The sequence below is a fragment of the Galleria mellonella genome, unplaced genomic scaffold, assembly GCF_026898425.1.
Source record: "Galleria mellonella isolate WM207_F2 unplaced genomic scaffold, CSIRO_AGI_GalMel_v1 utg78, whole genome shotgun sequence".
NCBI lineage: Eukaryota > Metazoa > Arthropoda > Insecta > Lepidoptera > Pyralidae > Galleria > Galleria mellonella.
The window spans coordinates 7,064,429-7,084,220 of NW_026442151.1; the positions used below are offsets into that span (position 1 = coordinate 7,064,429).

Here is a 19,792-nt window from a genome sequence, read left to right on the forward strand (position 1 = left end):
CAAACCCAGGATGCAAATGAATCTTTTCAAAAATGTGTCTGAGAGTAAATAAGCGCCTTTTTAAGGGGCCAGGACCTTCCCCCCCCCTCTTCCTCCCTCCTAGAGAGAAACATAGTAATCCTAAACGTGCCAATGTGTGATCGCTGTAGGTATATCACAGAGTAACACGTCCGAAACGCACTTAGAGATCTCCGATCGCGCCTTAATTGGTGGCACTTTGTTTTGGTTCGGTATTTTTATTCATGAATTCTTGTGGCCGCTTTTGTGGCCACCCTTTTACGGCGTTCCCGATGTTTTTGTCTTTGAACGCTGCGCACGCGCCCATGTTAGCGAGACGAGTGAGCAATTAACGTTATTTTGTGTTTTGTCCACTGTTTTAAAATTTTAAATCTTCGTCTCTCGATCGGGTACTCTGGGGGCAATCAACTTTGCGTTTGAGAAGGCTGGATGTAGGAATGCCTGATGGCCCATATTTTATGGGTTACCATGTTTTTCAAACTGTGAGCTGTTTCAATAGAGTTTAATAAAAATGAAAACAATTATTGATCCGACTATAAGACTTGTTTATTGACGCCTAAAAGTAAATACAAATGGAAAACTAATTCATTGATTGAATCTCGAAGATTCTTTGATTGAAGATTGAAATTGATTATCTTTTTATTAAATTCAACAGACATCATTGAAACAGACTTTATATTATTAAAAAATAGCCTTATATATTTAAATTTGTTTGAAATTTTATGGATGCAGTTTTAAGTAAAAACAAAATCTTCGATTGCAAAATTAAAGTACGGGGTAATCAAATCCGGCCCTGTCGAAATGTGTAATAAATAAATTCGGTCAGGGTTGGCACAACCCGAGTAGCCAATCACGGACTGTCTTTTTGATTTACTACATATAGTTATTTGAAAACATTCATTTAAATTACGACAGTAACAATATGTTTCCCTGAATTCAAGTGTTCACCGAACTTAATACGACTAAAAAAATAACTTATCGAATTTTTTTATTTTGATAACCTTTAAATCAAGAACTAGTAGGTGGCATCCCTATATATGTGTATGTACTGCACTGAGTTTTTACGCTGAATCCCGCAACTTTCGATGGACGGGCTCCTTTAAAATTCCGTTCGTGTGTTTACGATACGAAATCACCGGAATCGTCTCGACGTACGTCAGTACGTATTTTTTTCTCGTCGTACGAACTCGAGTTGTTTGTGGAATTTTAAAGAGAAATTGAAGACAATTTACCAAGTAATTGTCGGCATGATCCAAATTGGTCGACATGAAATAACTGATCCTTTCTTGAATTATAACTATCGAGAATCATCATCGTCATCTCGGCCGTTTACTGTCCCCTGCTGAACGTAATCCTCTCCCATTGACTGCTGTAAGAGATAATCCCAATCCACCTGCATCCAATGACCCCCTGCAATGCATTTGAGGCCGTCGCTGTATCTAGTGGGATTCTATACTGCATTTGCCTGTACGGAGTCGCCGTGTTAATGCATGAGAAAGGATATTCAGTATCATCGTAGGATCACGGACGAAGCCGTGGGATTCTGCTAGTTTATCTATACAAATATTTTTTTATACAACTTAGAATGGCAAACAAGCTGATGGCCCACCTTATGGAAAGTGGTAACCGTCGCCTATAGACATGAGCAGTACCATGGACATAACAGAGTATACTGTTTCGCCCATGATACCCCCCATGCGTTGCCTTCACACTAATACACCTCTAATAAATAGTATCTGTACCAATGTATACTAGATAAGCTATGTACACTAGTTTTGCCAGTATTTGCCAGGCTTGGCCGGCGGTTTGGCAACCACAGTTTGGTTTTGGAGATATTTTAAGTGGGACGCTGCTGTCCATCCATCGCTCTCCTTTAGTCGCCTCTTACGACACCCACGGGAAAAGAAGGAGTGGCGTATTCTATGCCGGGACCACACGACGGATTTTAGTAAAATATTACAGTGAAATCATTATTCTAAGGAACATAAATTAATCACTGAATCAGTCTTACTTTGAGTTTAGTATTTGGTGGTTTATAACATAATACTTATTAATTTAATATTTTAAGGACAGGTTTAGGAATCCGAATCGATCCAATCTAATATATAAAATTCTCGAGTCGCGGTGTTTGTTACCAAACTCCTCCGAAACGACTTTACCGATTTGTATGAAATTTTGTGTGCATATCGGGTAGGTCTGAGAATCGGCCAACATGTCTTTTTTATACCCCTCAATGATAAAAGTGATCCATCCCTGAATTTTTTTTTATTTTTTTTTGACATTTTTTTTATTTTAATTTTGTTATGATTTAGCACTGAAAAATACGTAAAATTCAAATTTTCACGCTTTTACCATCAACTCCTGTTTTTTAATCGCGATTTTTATATGCCGCAATACGGTTGCAAGATGGCAATCGAATATAATGAAATTTTCATGTATAGTTCTCGAAATAATGTATATGGTAAAACAAAGTTTGCCGAGTCAGCTAGTTTACTTATATTTGTGTAAACAAGCCCAGCTGTAGCGAACAACATAACTTGATAGATATATTGACGATGTACTATTTGTATTCGCCGTTAACCGGCGGTAAATCAGCGCGCTTTCTTACCAACGATAGTTCAGTTAAACAGCTGCTTTCATTACAAAACCAAATACAGACTATCTGGGTTCCGTAAATTTTGAAGTGAAAACAATGCTGCGCCACGCCTTTCCATTTCTCTAAATCAAATAGTACCAACATCGGCCGTCGGTTATGAGCGGCGCTGTCGCTGCGCAGGCGCGCCGCTGATTTATGGGCATGCGCGTGCGCACCTTAGCAATTTATTGCGATTAGGACCTATCTAGTAGCTGTGTTGTACATCTCTGAATAAGTACGGTACGTCTTGTTAGCAATAATGAGTGGATCTATAGATATTTGCTCTCTATTAAGCTTGACTCCACTATCATTCTTCACTGATAAACGGTTGAATTATTGCTAAGAGAAAATGCATCGTGGGTTTTCAAGTACAGTGCAACAATGTTGTGAACGTGATTTCAAACTTCGTCGAGTTTATTTTTCATATATTTTGCCCTAGTCCTGAAAATAAGTAATTTTTTAAAAAGAATCTTTATTACCATAAAAAGCATTGTCATAAGTGTCCCAATTTATCTAATACTAGCAACCCGCCCCGGCTTCGCACAGGTGCACATTACATCACATCACATTAGAAACCTTTAAAATTATCAGTGTTTCTCTACTATATTATGTATGTATTATACATATAAACCTTCCTCTTGAATCACTCTATCTATAAAAAAAACCGCTTTGAAATCCGTTGCGTAGTTTTAAAGTTTTAAGCATATATAGGGACGGACAGACAGAGACAGCGACTTTGTTTTATACTATGTAGTGATTACCATATTGCTCGCATTTTAACTAGCATATTTCAATTAACAATGGCGGAGAAAGAACGTATTGCTGTTGCTCGGATTATTTTGGGTTGTAGACGAGTTTGTATTGGAAACCGGAACATCGAAAAAACACACAGTTGTCGTGCCTTCCCAGTGACCTCCACTCCTATAATGGGACTCCCATTACATAAATCGAAGAACGACAGTCTATGCCAACGTCCGTGACTCTAGGACGTTTATTAAACAAATGTTAAGATCTGTAAAACGAGTAATCCTAGTACTGACACCAGTATCTCACAAAGATTGTTTTTAAATTGTAACCTATGTAGCTGTAAATTTTATTATGTTGTTATTTTGTGAGAGACATAAAATATAAAAGCAGTAGGGAGAGGATTGTTACAGGTTTTTAGCAGCTTCATTGCCTGCAGTATACCCTGACTGGTCGGCCTCCACGAGTTTGGAGTGTCCTCAGTACTCATCCCTACACGCTCTCGGTGAGGTTGCAAAAGCCATCTACAGCTGACACCATTAGACCAAGAAAAAACCATGCCACAATACTTACATTTTCAATTTTTAAAATTGAATTCCATGATATTGGCATACTACTTTTTACTGACGATTTTGTAGTAGCCTGTATCCTTCTTGATCCCATATAGTAGTGGCTTACCCAATCACGATTATTGGGTAAGCTAAGACGTTAAGACGCTAAAATGTAACCAACAAACTCACTTTCCCATTTACATTAGTAAGAATTTAATTACGCCTTGCAATGTATAAACCCGTAGGAATTTACCTCCAAACAGTCGGTATGAGATAACTAATCAGCCAGAGTTATTCCGTACCCGAAATCGCAATACGCACAATACAAACAGTAATAAGGCACAATTAGCCCCTGACTGCGCGGGCGCACCCAGATCGATTACCGCCTTATCTGCCAGCAGTCCATTGCCATGTACCAATGGCCAGACAAAACAATAACTGTTTTACAATTATTGTGTAACAGATTTTAACTCCCGATTGAACCAAAAATGGCCGTATCTCGCAAGTTGGCAAGGATAAGCGATAAAAGTAAATAGAGTAGTAAATGAAAGTGTTTTATGTATTATTGTTTATTCTGATCGTAATATGTTGACATGACAGAATATTTGTTCGTATTTTAAGAGAATAGTTCTTTGTAATATCGGAAAAGATATATTATTAAAAAAGACCCAAAAGTTACTACCCAAAGGAAGAGATTGCTTAGCGATAAGGCCGCCTTTTGTATAATTTCTCTTTACAGTTAAATGTATTTATTATTTTATTTTATAAGTGTAAATAAATATTCCTATATTTATAATTTACATTTTTTAATTAAGCTATTATATAGGTATATACAATAAAACAAAAATAAAAAAAAAATTGTCCAAGCAGCGACAGCGTTACCAGGATGTGGTGAAAGGCACGGAAGCCTTTCTATAAAAAACCACAAAAATCCGATGACGACCTTGTGACATGGCGACAAAAGACCGCCATCTAATAGGTCTTTCCCTAGCGTTGGACAGTGGCAGCGCTAGTACTGGCAGAGGGCCGAAGAAATTATTTCGGGAAGGGCCTTTGACCAGATATCAGCAGACAGGTAACTCTGGCTGGTGTACCACGGTGTGGAAGGCAAATGGGGAAACCACCACACAAACTTCCCTAACAAATGGAGCAAGAGCTCCACCGACAAGAGCGCAGCTTTTAAATGGATAGATAGATAGATAGAAAAAAAATGTACTAAAATTTTCATGATCTTTTTTTTATGCCACTGAGGTAGGAAATGGCCCACCTGATGGAAAGCGGTTACCGTAATCTATTAACGCCTACAATATTAGGAGCATTATGTGCACATTACCGACTCTAAAAAACTATATATTGCCTCTGTCTATGTATTTCAAGTAGTAGTAAATTGAACGAAAATTTGGAAGTCCAAGACGAATTCTGATATCGTTTTATGGACAATTTTCTTTAATCCGACCTCTATCTAAATTTCTCCACGTTAAAGAAGTCTTCTATCCGCACGAATGGCAACCCTAATTCCTTAACAGCACTTTCCATACAAGAGAGCATTACGCCATTACTCATCTCTCACAACGTGTATTTCCAGGGAAAGCTCAATAGGTACCTTCAGTTACCTACAGAGTCGAAGGTTAGGGTCTTATTACGAACAAGTAGGAGGTCAATTGCCAATGATACCGAATTAATTCTCGGTAGTGCATTATTGAATATAGGGTTGATACTTTTCCGAATGTTCTGTGTAATTTAATAATTAATAAAAATCGGTCAGAGGCCAGGGTGTCGAGTACTCACATATATCGTTAATGCGTCATACTTTAAGAATGAATAAACAGTGTAGAAGCGACACTTGCATACTTTGTAAACGAGGCAGTTCCACTTTTTTCTTTTGGAATCCCATATATATATATATATATATATATAAATTGACAGGGTTGTCACAAATTTATTTTACTGAACTAGGTGTTATCTTGCGGAAGTCCATATCACTGGTTACTTGATTAGAATCATTTCGTTTAATTCCGCTACCATTAGTATGTGTGTGAGTGTGTGAAACACTCGAAGATTGAACACCATTTTTATTACCAGAAGTTCCACGGCCTTCTTTATTAGTCATCAGTCTCCAACTGCTATTTTTACTCTAAACGAGAAATCCTCAGCCAAATTATTAGATTGCTGATCAAATCAGTTTTCCGCAGTTTGGGTGCCGAACTGATGGACATACTAATGGTACCGGAATTGAACAAAATAATTCTAATCACAAGACGAAAGCAAGTCAGTTGTCCAATAATGACGAATTTCACAAGATTCAACCAGGAAGGTTGGGGGAAAAGGGATTGTTAGTAATGGAGATTGAGAATCCCATTTCTAGCAATATACTCAACCAGGTCGACCTCCTCGCGGTTTCCCCTGGAAACTATCATGGTTAATTCCTAATGAATTCATCATGATGGGCTAACTGGCATGTTTTCATTCTCATCTATTACTTTTCACTGGTGCTCCGCCAGCGTATCCCGTTAGCGCAGGCGGGGTTACCATTCCATTTTCACCCATCAAAAAAAAAACAAAGCTTTCCAGGGGGATCCGCGTAGTGGTGGACCTGATGTGGTATATTACTAGCAATGGAGTTGTTAGACCTCATTGCTAACAATCCTCCCTCAACATTTTAGAATTTCATTATGTTCATTTGGATTTAGGAATATCTTTCATTATTATCACTAAACTCCTCGCTTTCTTTCCAGCAATAATTGGAAGTAGTTTAAGAGAAAATGTTCAACCTACAAAATTGTCAAAATTGGATAATGATATCAAGATGATGTAGCAACTACACCTCGGACACTACACTGTTTTGGTAGATACTTAATTTTGTGTATATAAATGCGTTCTGCTAAAGTATGTTCCATTTCATAAGATTATGTTCCACGAAAAACCGACTTCGATTGTAGTAAAACCAGTTATTTTGGTTTCAAAACCAAACTATTGAATCCATTCTGATAAAACTTCTATCGAGACCAGTCTATAAAGGTAAAGAAGGTTCAGGTAAAGAAAGCATTTCCTAAGTCTGTTTACAATTAACAGAGTTATAAACATGTAATACAAGTAATAAACATACAAAATATTTAACTGAATTAGGTGCTATTTTGTCGAAATCCATATCCCTGGTTAGTTGTTTAGAATTATTTTGTTTAATTCCGCTACCATTAGTATGGACACATTCGAAGATTGCCTACTATTATTATTGCCAGAATTTCTACAACCTTCCATATTAGCCATCAATCTCCTACCACTATTCAGTTCACGCACATTTTGCGATACGGGTTTCACTTTAAAAACATGGAAAGAATTAAACCCAACCGAGAATCTTCTTCTTTTTGAAGTCGGTTGATAAATGTTTCATGATTCCGTGTTTTCAAGTAATACGCCTTGGACATCCATAATCATACGGTGTTGCTCTGAATCGAGACGAGTTTCGTAGCGTGACGAATGCCAGATCGTTCCAATTAATGATGATTCAGGTTACGAGGTTTTACTTTAAAGCATCAATTGATGTGTTTCTTGGCCCTTTACAGCTTTTACGATCTTAGGATTTTAAAGTTACTGCCGAGAAAATCAGATTAATGTTTTTGTTATAGATTACGTACCACATAAAACGATGGGAATGTTAAATCCGATTTACGTATGACGGAATTGGAAACCATTAAAATTTTATATTTTTATGTTTTTCTATCCATTCAATGATACGTTTTATTATTCTGTTGGTGTATGGCTTTAGAAATCGATGTACTATTAAATGAATATCAATAGAACGTTTTCATTTCACTATTTTCACTTTCAATAGACAATCATCATCATCATCATATCAGCCATTAAATGTCCACTGCTGAACATAGCGTCCTTCATTTTGGAAGATTTTCCAGTAGTTGCCATGCTTGGCAGGCGGATTAGCAACTGTAGTTAGGCTTTGGTGATGTTTAAAGAGAGACGCTGCTGTCCATCCCTCGATCATTTAATTTTCTAAGTCGCTTACGACACCCACGGGAAAGAAAGGGGTAGCTTATCTTATGCCGAAATCACACGGGCTAGAATATGTAATATTTCAATACACAATATCTTCTTCTAAATATCTGGTAACCTGGATTTCCGGAGTGGTGATAGCGGTATGCAAACCAAAGATGTGTAAACGAGATGGAGCGTTCAATGTATGACCTTCATGTTTATCCCGAGGCGATCATAATACTAGAGTCAAATGTCTGGGATACCTAGAAATAGCTTTCTCGGAGGGCAGCACTCAGCCGTAGAGTGAAAGTCAAGCCTGAGGGCACGGAATAAAGGCCAAGGCCTTGACTCTATAAACGCTCTTAACTAATTTACATAAAGAAATAAAAATATCGATTATGACGAGCTTATTTAAGAAGCGGAAGCGTAAAGAAATGGAATGCGTCCGGTAATTGTTGGGCTGGTTTCTTAAATGCTACATATGTCGGTTAAGGCATGTACTACTGCTATACGTCTCAAAATACCACAAAAAAATTCAAATATGTCTGTTAAAGCATAGACTACTACATTATGTATCAAAAAATTACAAAATATTTTAAAAGCTATTCACACGACCTTAAACAAATTCAAATCAACTTTGTATAGTTTCTTTAGTTAAGTTTATTCAGCTTAATAACAGCATGGCATGTATCATTGCACATATGTATAGATTATAAGTATACAAATCTTTCAAATCCAAAGTATTACTGTAGTCTAACTATTTATTGTATAACTAATATTGTAGTTTTTATAAATTTTCATATTAATAATAATGTATTATGAATACGCGTGTCGTGGCGGCCTTTAATTGAGGCAGCATTTTATAACGTAACCTTATTATAATGTATTTTAAGTACATATAAATGTATGCTTTGTTAGTTGTCCTTAAATAAATAAATAAATAAATAAAAGCTCAATATATTTCGTCTCTTTTGGATTGATTTTTTTTTTTTGAGAAAAATGTTCAGTTTCATTTTTTTTCGTTTAGATCTATTTATATAAGTTCATTTCCTAAATTCTCATTAAAGCAAACTAAAGCCACTGCAGTACAGACGTCGTCATTGATTAAAACTATTTTGATAATTTCGATCTCTGTAAATGAACGGCTTTCTTTAAATTGTTATCATATCTTTTTTTTTTTATACCACTGAGGTGGCAAACAAGCATACGGCCCACCTGATGGCAAGTGGTTACCGTAGCCTATGAACGCCTGCAATACCAGAGGTATTACGCGCGCGTTGTCGACCCTGAAGAAACCTCTTTACTCCCCTGTTGAAGACATATGAAAACAACATAAACGTATTAAAAATAATTCTAGCTTATCCTGACAATTATTCTGGGATTTTATTTTATGATTACGAGTCAGTTAATAATTATAATAACGTAAACGCATTGCGTGCGTCTGCGCATATGATGGCGTTTGTAATTAAACTGCGGCTAAGGGCGGTCCCTTTGTGACTGACTGACTCGGTTAATAGTTAAAATTATTAAGACCACTCTCTAGTCCTTATTTTATTAGAATCGTGTAATGTTTTTTTTATAAATTTAATTAATTTATTTTTAACAAATTTTTTTGCTCTCCCTATGAATTAGGAAGTCTAATGAAATAGCCCACTTATAAGTGTACTAAGTTAAAATATATACCACATATTAGGTTAGACTTTCAGAAACACAATTGCGATACTGTATTCAATTTGATGTAGTAGTTTTGGTGTGATGTCAAAACCAATGTACCATTCATACAGACAGTCGAATTTTCGAAAAAATATTGTTTTGACCTGATTTTATATATATATATATATATATATATATATATATAAAATACTATAGTCGAGTACTTGATGTAATGAAAGACTACTATGTAATGTTAGGACTTGATCAAAAATTATCAATCAGTTTGAATCAGTTAACAGAAACTTTGATAGTTTCAGAGAAATCGATTGAGAAATTTAAAAAATCACATAAAACGCCCCCGCATGCGAATAAACGAATGGTCACGTCTTAATTCGGCGGTTTGATTGGAGCCGAAGTAGTTTTTTATGGCGTCTGACACATTCCGTCAATTTATCAGCGAAAGTTATCTAAACACTTGTATCAACATCATAAAAAATAATAATTAGGTGTTATTTTAGACTAAAATGGGGGAAACGGATATACATACTTCTTATTAATGTCACCCATTATTTACATAAATGCAACCGTTGACGCATTAAAAGAGAAATTTGACGTGTGCCATCACTCACTTTCCTACTGTCATCGTTCCTATTAGGTTTATAATAGATTTTTTTATTGAGTTTGCTGTTTACATAATAAACATTAGCAGATATGTCCTCCGAAGATTTCCAAGATGAACCGGTAACGGTGGATGTAATGATATTAGATACTAAAAGCGAAAGTTCCGTGGAACCACCTATAGAGGAATGGCCGTCATTGGTAATATCCATTCCAGAAGAAAATAATAAACGTGCTATGTATAAAACAGATCTATATAGTCCTGGTAGTGGCGAAATATGTACGAAATACATTAGCATGTCCGATAGTTCAATTTTTAGACATCCTTATTATAACTACCCAGCAGTTCTTGATCCCGGCATAGAAAATGCTCTATTTGCTGTTGACGAAAAGAAAATATATCCTGATGATGGCCAAGAGTTATACGTGGCTGTCTGCAAAGACATGAATCAACATTGCGTCAAAATTTTCCAAAAGGGTTTACTCGAAGAAGTTATCGATTTGAAGTATTACTGTGTTAATTCAGCTGGTGTTCGTCCAATGGCTATAGCTTTGCAACATAATAAATACGTTAAAATTTTAAATGTAACTGATAACTTTTTGAATGAAGACGCCTGTTACCATCTCGGCGAAATGCTTACCACCAATTGTTGCCTCTGTGAGCTGATTTTATCTGGTTGTAGAATAGGACCAGCGGGTGCAAGGCGATTATTCGCTGGGTTGGCAGTAAATAGAGCTCTTAAAATACTTGATTTAAGTAGAAATCAACTAGGAGACACTGCTATGGAATATATAGCAAATGCAATTGTTCTTGGCCTCGACGTTAAGAAAATATATTTGAGTTATAATAATATAAGTGGGAAAGGTGTTGGTGTTCTAGCAGAGGCATTTCAAACACACAATAAATTTACTCATTTAGACCTCTCATGGAACAATCTGTTTTCTCCTTTAGGCGTCTACAATTTTCTTAGCAGTTTATCAGAGAATAAGTTCCTTCAAGAATTGAATCTCACATGGAACTCTATGTCTGGACCTCGACTTGGTACTGCCATCAAAAATTGTATGGTAGCTCCAAATTTGCGCCATTTAAACCTAAGTAACAATAAATTGTCAGGGGAAGCCATTACGAACTTGATTGGTAATATGAGTAAAGCTAAAAAATTAGTTACACTAGATTTATCTTACAATCCAATGACCCCAGATGATGCTCTATTAGTGCTTACTAAAATGAAATCGCCTGCTGTTAAATTACAGACACTTCTCATGAATAACGTGTTCGTAAATAGTAATTTTTTGGATTTACTACAACAACTTAAAGAAATGAAATCGAAGAGGAATACAGTTGTAACTTATGGTGGCTCTATCAACTATTTCAAACCACAAGGTGTTAATATCAGGGAATTGGTACTAAACCGTGCGGAGTATTTAGCTAAAAAGTCGAGAAAACATCCGGTAGATATAGCTCTTGTTGCATTACAATTATTGAAAGATAAATATGTAATTATGTCTGCTAAAGACTTTTCAACGGCTATATCCAAGTCTGGAGCTCCTCTGGATGATGATCTTATTGATGAGATAGTGAATGCATTTGCTGGACCTAAATTGGCAAAATCAAAAACCATAGATATACGACTATTGGCGGATTATGTTAAGAGGAAATGGCCGGAACGGCAGTTGCCTCCGTCGCCGCTTCCTGAACCAGAACCTGAGCCTATACCAAAACCTGTTAAAAATCTGAAGGCAGGTAAAGGAGGCAAAAAAGGAAAGAAGTAATTGTATCTTTAATTGTAACTTTACTGTTCTATTCACATATAAAACTCGTTGTAACTATTTTTATAGAAATATTATATTAATGTAACTATATTTTAATTACTTTGTTGTTATTCAGCTATGCCTTTGTTTTTTAAGATTGATTTGACTTTTTTTTTTTATTTAAGAAAACTTGTATTTATTTAATAAAATGTTTAATAAAAGTTATTATTTCGTTTTAGATATATATGTAATTATAGTGAGTCGAGTCTATGTTCCAAATTCAAAATTGACTTTCCAAGAATTAGACCTATCATGGAACTTATTGAGTCAGCGTGTAAGCAATTGTACGAAAATGTTTTTAACTAACTAAAATATGCATCGGCTCTGTCTTTGTAACAATAAACAAGAAGGCGTTGCTCTTAAATCCATAGCAGTTACTCTAAATAAAGCAGTAAAACTGGAAACCTTAAAGTTATTTTAAAATCCTTTGACGCCTGTAGATCCGCTAACTTCACTTTTGCGTCTGAAAGATCGCTTAGTAAAATTACAGCGCCTTGTTCTCGATAATATATTTGTAACTAAAGAATTTTTAGACGTACGAGACGAGATACTCTCGTACAAGTTTCGGAAGAATACAGTTATTACTTGGGGTGGGTTAAAGTCCAATTTCTTGCCTTATTATTAAACAGAGCTGAGACTATTTGTACTAAATCAACGAAAAATGTTGTCGATATAGCTCTAATTATTATGCAGATGTACAAAACAGATAAAGTGCAGACATAACCTTCAAGAAAAGAGTATATTCCTTTTTAAAAGGCCGGCAGCACACCTGCAATGCCGCTGATGTTGTGGGTGATCATGGGCGGCGGTAGTCACTTACCATCAGGTGAGCCGCATGCTCGTTTGCCCCCTGTGCTGTAAAAAAAAAAAAAAGGTCCAAAGGAATTTAGTCGCAAAGTCAGGAGTCAAGTGCATAACTAGAGACTTAATAGAAGAATTTGCTAATATTTTTGCTGGACCAATTTTGTCGTCCGATCGCAAACAATATCCAACTCCGTTTACTGAAACACCTAAAATAGAAATATCTCCTAAAAAAAGACAAAAAGAAAGAGTAGTTTTGCGAGTTGAGAAACTATTTAAGAATTTAGTGACTGCATATACATAGTTTAGGTACAGATTGTGTTTCCTAGAATTATTCTAATTGTTTCTTGTTATATTATTTTAATAAATAAATTGTGGCATGTTCCCAGGGTTTAAATATCTCGCATCGTGAGGTCTGCCTGTTCTACAATAGTCTAAACGAGTGATTTACATCACCGACACAAAGAAGAGCGCGTGATCTGTGCCCATTGTGGTACGGCACGGTGTGCATAATAAGTTGTGCATGCAAATATATCTTGAAAGTGTTCACGTTCTGCAAGGTGATAGTTAGGGATTTACAATTGTGATTTACATCGTTATGGCCGGGCTGGTTATATTGTGTCCACTGTCAAATACAGCGCGATATAAGAATTATGCTTAAATTCGTAGCTTTTAAGTTATTCGTGTGGTCACTAGGTAACTTCATTACATTACTGTATACATATTATTTTTAAAAATTATGTTCATTTGTTAGCGATGTATATAAGAAAGACGGCATGCTGTGATGCACGCTGTACGTCCGCTAAAGAAGACTTTCGGATGAAGTCGAAACAATTGTCGGAAACGAATAACAGCAAAATTATAAAATTCTCGTTAATTGCGATAAATTGTGTCAAATAATGATAATGGACTATTTTTTTTTAGAAAATGGTCTTGAACAAACTAGGTAATAAGTGCGTTATTAATTTTTAGGTTTTCCCTAGTGGCTATAGTTTGCGGTTCTTCAAAAAGGGTATACGAGGTTTCTTTAGAGTCACAAACACGCACGTGACACCCCTGGTGTTGCATTCGTCCATAGACAACAGTGACCGTTTACCATTAGACGGATTGTATGCTTGTTTACCATCTTTAACAATAATAATAACTATAAAGTTATACCAAAAGTGTAACTGAAGAATTGAAATCGTAAAAATAAATTATTAAAATCAATTTCCCAACCATCAAAGTATTGTATTCACACAACCTGTTTCATATAAAAGTTATTACAGTTATTGTAAATTACTGGAACTTAATTTTGTAACTTGGTTTGAACGAGTCTGTCTAAAAATGTAGAAGGACACGGCACCTGATATAGAATGTAAAGTTGAAAGATGCAGATATTTGAGATGACCTAGACGAGACAAGAGAGGTAACAGACACCTTTCAAGGAGACGACCTTCAGTAATGAAGTGGAGGAAGAGAGAGAGACGAATTTATCTATCATCGTCGTTATAGAGCTAGTAATATCAATTTTACCAGAGGGAGACTTTGTACAAAAGTCGTTTGCTCGGGTACCTCTGCCCCATTCGTGTTTCAACCGTAAAGCAGCTGTGTTTGCATGGCTGTGTTTCGGTTTGAAGGGTGGGATATAGCGTGAATTTACTGGATACAGAGGAATAACATTTGAGTCCATGTTAACAGTTATGTCCATGGTACTACTGCTCATGTCTATAGGCGACGGTTACCACTTTCCATCAGGTGGGCCGTCAGCTTGTTTGCCATTCTAAGTTGTATAAAAAATTATTATTTAAAAATTATCTATCTTTTGATTTTTCTTTAAAGAAAATAAAATAAATAGTAACGTGTAGTAATTGCGGTTATATATGTAAAACAGCTAACAATTAGTCCGGCAAATTACAACAGGATATAACCGTGTGTGTACGGAGATGTGCCGAGCGCCCGCGGCCACTCCGGCGCACGGTAGCGTGCGTCACGCAAGCAAAGTCTGTCTGCTTTATTATTATTTATTGCTTTCCAATAATCTGTACATAGATAATATGTTTGGTAATATATAAAATCCCGCTCGGCGGCATTCTGACATGTCCAATGAAGTTTCAGTAATATACTATTACAATATAATAAGATTCCTTTAAATATGGACAAAATTGTTCCTCCCTCGATTTAATCTCGACCCTTCTCTGTTTCATATGTGACTCAATTGTGTTCGTTAAAAATTAAAAAATAACCTTTTTTTTATTTATTCACATGTGTGTGTGTACAGATGTCATCTATTTTTATATTAATGACAACCCTTAGTAGATGACAGAATTTTTCACTGACTTCCAAATGAAGAAGGTATTCGACGGTTTTTGTTGTATTTTTTAATCTTAAGTATCCAGGATGTTGTATTACTATTTTTTTTTGTTTAGAAGGTAGTTTATAAAACCATCTCTTACCATCATTGCCTTTAATAAATATAGCCAAGTTTATTGTAATTTACTATTGTTTACTATTAAACATATACCTTCATTATGGAATAGGACGGTCTCGAGTTACCTGTAACCATTGACTTCCTACAAGACATTTGAGTGTCGCTTCATCTCTATACATTGAAATCTTAATGCCATAACTTTATCTATGGATCTTGATAAACATTTAACATTTATACTTATTATGGATGTAAAATGGTAACCTCGCCTGCGCTAGTGGTATACGCTGGCGGAACACTAGTGAGGGATGATAGCTAAGAATGAAGCAGATCAGTTAGCCAATCGTGATGAATTACACCTGAACTTCAGGCCTATCGTGACTAATTTAACAATAATCATATTTTTTTAAATATCTTCTGTCTGCAGACATATTTTTTTATTATATTAGTAAGATATGTAATAATATAATGTACTCAAAAGTTATTTCTTTGTTTCAGGTAAATTTTGGAAATCGAAACATGAAAATGGAAAAACGATCCTGAGACGAAGTAAAAACATTTAACTTCCAGCATGTTACTTAGATTAAAACAAAAATGTGCACCTTAATCCGCTCCGTGCATAACTTTAATCTCGGTTAACTTTATCTAATTCTAGATAAGAATCTGTTTAAGATTTCTATATAAATTAACCGGTAGATTTATAATACCTTTGTCGGCCGAACCTCCTGACTTCCGTCCCCCACACGATTTTTAATTAAAAGTTAAATTAAAAAGTTAATTGATCTGTATTTTAGCAGCCGCGAGATAGTAACACATAAATTAAATTTTAATGAACCAAAGTGTAAGGAGTGTATGGCCCGACAATAGTTTTAACGGGTACCTTGCGATGTCTGTTTATTGATTTAATACAATTTCAAGGTTGATTATTGAAAATTATCTATTGCCATAACGATGTTTGTATTACGCTAAGGTCTCGGTAATACATTTCTTGGTCCATCCAAACGCACGCGTAATACCTCTGGTATTGCAGGTGTTCATAGGCTACGGTAACCGCTTGTCTTCAGGTGGGTCGTATGCTTGTTTGCCACCTCAGTGGTATAAAAAAAAATCTAGAATCCATTAGGAATCTAGACCAAGAATCTACATGTAATTACTGTTCTCTGCATTTGCATCAATTATTCATGTAAATCCTTAATTAAACAGATAATAAAAAATAATAATACAATGGGCAGCTTCGGTTAAATATGATGAATTGATAACAAATGAAACATAAATTATATTTTCAACCGACTTCAAGAAAAAGAAGGTTCTCAATTCTATACAGTTATAAACAAATTTGGAAAATTATATATTATAATAATTATATAAAGGATATACTTACAGATTGGTTTTAAAGAAATTTTAGCAAAATGTTTCAATATATTAAAATATTTTTAATCTAATGTATCAACAAAACATCTCTTGATTTATCAGTTTGTTTTATCTGTACATTCACTATTTTATGCAAAATTTACTTGTCTTTAAGTTAAAGGTCGCTAGCACCCTCACAATTGACTTAGACCAATTAATTAGATTTAATATCTTTGAAGAATGTTCTACTATTAAATATTGTTACTTCGAAAACATAGCCAATACTTTTACATTTGAACTTGTATGCTAAATTGACACCTTTCTTTAAGTTCTTTACAGCATTTGTGATAATTTTATGACTTACTATCGCAAGCCGTAGAAAGCGCACCAAGAGGCGCCAACGACGAGCGTGGGCGACACATTATCTATTCGGGGGCCGTCGTTTTTCCACGTGTGTTTACACTTTTACTTTTGTATGTATTCTCTCTATCGATACTTTGCCCTTCATTATATTATTCATTTTGACTTTCGCCATTAATTATGTCGACTACAACTGCCTTTACAGCTGTCAATTGGCTGTCGCCGATTCGTACGGTTGCATAATTTGTGTAATGTATTTTTGTAATTGCTTCAGATTTGTATGTAGGTACTTTATTATATTGTTTTTGTTCGGTTTCTTTACCTGACCTTCAGTCATACATATTCCATATACATCCTGCGCTGTACAGGATGTCCTATACTGAAGGTCAGATATTTAGTATCTTTGTCTAATACCTAGATCATTAATGTTTTGTTATCTACAGGTTCAAACCATTATATCTTAGATTCGATATCTTTTTTACTCCGACTATGATAATTCTCTCGTTAGTCCAATATTAATTTTGTAATAGTTCAAACTGCTGTTTTTTTCTGTAGAACAAAAGAACAGTGGATTGTAAAATTTAAATAATTTGAATCGAATGTGTCTACGAAACATTTTACGTGCCTACTGTATTTGTCACGATTGAAGCTGCTGTGTTTTTACACGTTCAAAATTTACTTGTTCAATAGGCCTTTCACGTGTCGTTTAAATGTCACCGAAAACCGAAAGTATCTGATCACACACGATCCTCATAATAATATATCAGGCAAAAAATAATGAACCTTTAAAAGAAATGCTTTAAAATTTTATGAGGTCCAAGAGTAAATTCAATTTCTTATCTCATGAGATTTTATGGAGACCCAATAAGGGTTGTATAGGCAATTTACGAAAACGCTGCGGGCTTCAATTTTTTCGTTGAATAAATATTACAGAAAGCTTGCTGTGTTCGGTGTTGGGAAAGATAAGTTTTATGGTGTAAATTTAAGTTGCTTTAAGCTCTAGACGATGTCACGTTGTTTTTTTTTTTATTTTATTCATTAACTTTCTGTGTTTGAAAAATTACGTTTAATAGATTAAAAAGTAAAATTTTAATCGTGATTTACATAGCGGTCTATGATAATTAATATATTAAAATATATGTACATCTATATTCTTTAGTTACGAGATTGCGTCTCTTCTGTAACCATTTTTAGAAATCTTGGGCCACAAATTATGATGCTCATTTGGTATTTATTTTTATTTTATTTATTTCTTAATCCATAATGTGGTTGGTATATAACACGTCAACTTCATTTATGGACCCTGTTGGGTATAGCAAGTAAGAGAGAAGAGAACAATCTTTTGTATTTATTTTATATATTGTCTCTCTTTCTGCTTCGCCTTATATAATTTTACTTGAGATCGGGTCTCCTCGTTTGTCTTCGCCGAGCCTGTTTATTTTGGATCATCGTATACTTTGTTTTATTCTTTTCCCATACTGTAAACGGCAGGTATCACCAACAAATACATACCCTACAAGGGTTGACGTCGGACAGGCAACCGGTCGTAAAACTAAAAGCCGAAACCTTGGATAACGTGGATAGAATCACATTACGCGACCTCAAATAATTGGAATTAGGGCTGGACGATGATGGTACTACTTTGTCTTCCTCGAATTTGGGTCTAAGTTTATAGTCTGTTTTCTATACTAAAGTTCAATAAAATTATTTTTAATTCGTCAAAAATTTAAGACGTCTTTAGGTTCATGATGATCATGAGCATCAGTCATCGAATTCATGCAATTCAGATTCGGTGAGTCGACTGATGGCATATAAATCGGATACATTACGATGGCTTCCCACGTCGTTTTTGCGCGTTGCGCGGGCGCTTCGGTTTCCCTTTCGTTGTGGCCGACTGTGGTAAATCAGTTGCGCATGCGTGGTACTCACGTACATATCTAGTTTACTGTACGGATTTATGGAATGAAAACACTTCGGGTGAATCCTGATAAAGAGTATTATCCCGTATTACAATTACCACTTTTAACTTTTTTCTTTTTTTTCTGTCTTTTTTACATTTCTTTTTTTTTTTTTAACGTATCATCTTTTTTATTCGCGATTTCAACCATATGCAAATTATTCTACAAAAGGTCTTTTTTTTTTATTTTACATGTTTGATATCAACCTCGTCAAATTAATTTATGATCTTTATCATACATACATCTTTATTGGGCAATTTTATTTTAGAAATTTAGCGGAAAAAATATTAATTGCATACAGTTTTGCATGATATGCGTAAATGAACATACTAAACTTTAAAAATAAAAAGAAAACCTGTACTATTGCAAGAAGAAAATTAATATGTAATATACTCGTATTACAATAATTGTAATTCCAAAACTTGCAAGTTCTGAATTATTAAAAAATATATCTTACTTTTGTTTTGTCTATTATTATTATGTAGTTTCAAAGCTGGATTGTGGTCATTTTAACTGACCAATGCATGTTTGTTTTATAAGTTTTGTTCAGCCATAGAACCACAAAAGTGATGCTATCTTATATTAACATTGCGGTTTAGACTTAGGTTGTTATTAGTTTTTTGTTTGTTTGCTGTTTTTAATGATTCTTCACCATGGTTTGTTATAATACTATTGGTTTCTACGAAATTGTTTATTTTAGTCATTCTATTTGTTTAAATTAAAGTAACTTCAAGGACTTTGTTAATTTAAACTTATTTCAGATATCATTTCAGATATCAACACAGTGTAGGTTGTTACAGTGTAGGTTGATAACACAGGACAGTCAGTTCCTTGTAAATTCAATCTGTCTATGCCCACAAATGTATCATCTATATATGCCAATAAAATGTTCAGC

The 19,792-nt window shown here is 34.9% G+C and overlaps 2 protein-coding genes across 5 annotated transcripts in view; both read left to right on the top strand.

Moving 5' to 3' along the window:
- LOC113517313 (protein outspread) overlaps positions 1-19,792 on the top strand; it is a 383,813-nt gene that overhangs the window by 218,327 nt on the left and 145,694 nt on the right. The gene's annotated exons all lie outside the window — the stretch shown is intronic.
- LOC113517312 (leucine-rich repeat-containing protein 74B-like) lies at positions 9,831-14,458 on the top strand. The gene has a single exon (XM_026901963.3). It carries the CDS (start codon positions 10,303-10,305, stop codon positions 11,980-11,982), a length of 1,680 nt encoding a protein of 559 aa, XP_026757764.2. The 5' UTR covers positions 9,831-10,302; the 3' UTR covers positions 11,983-14,458.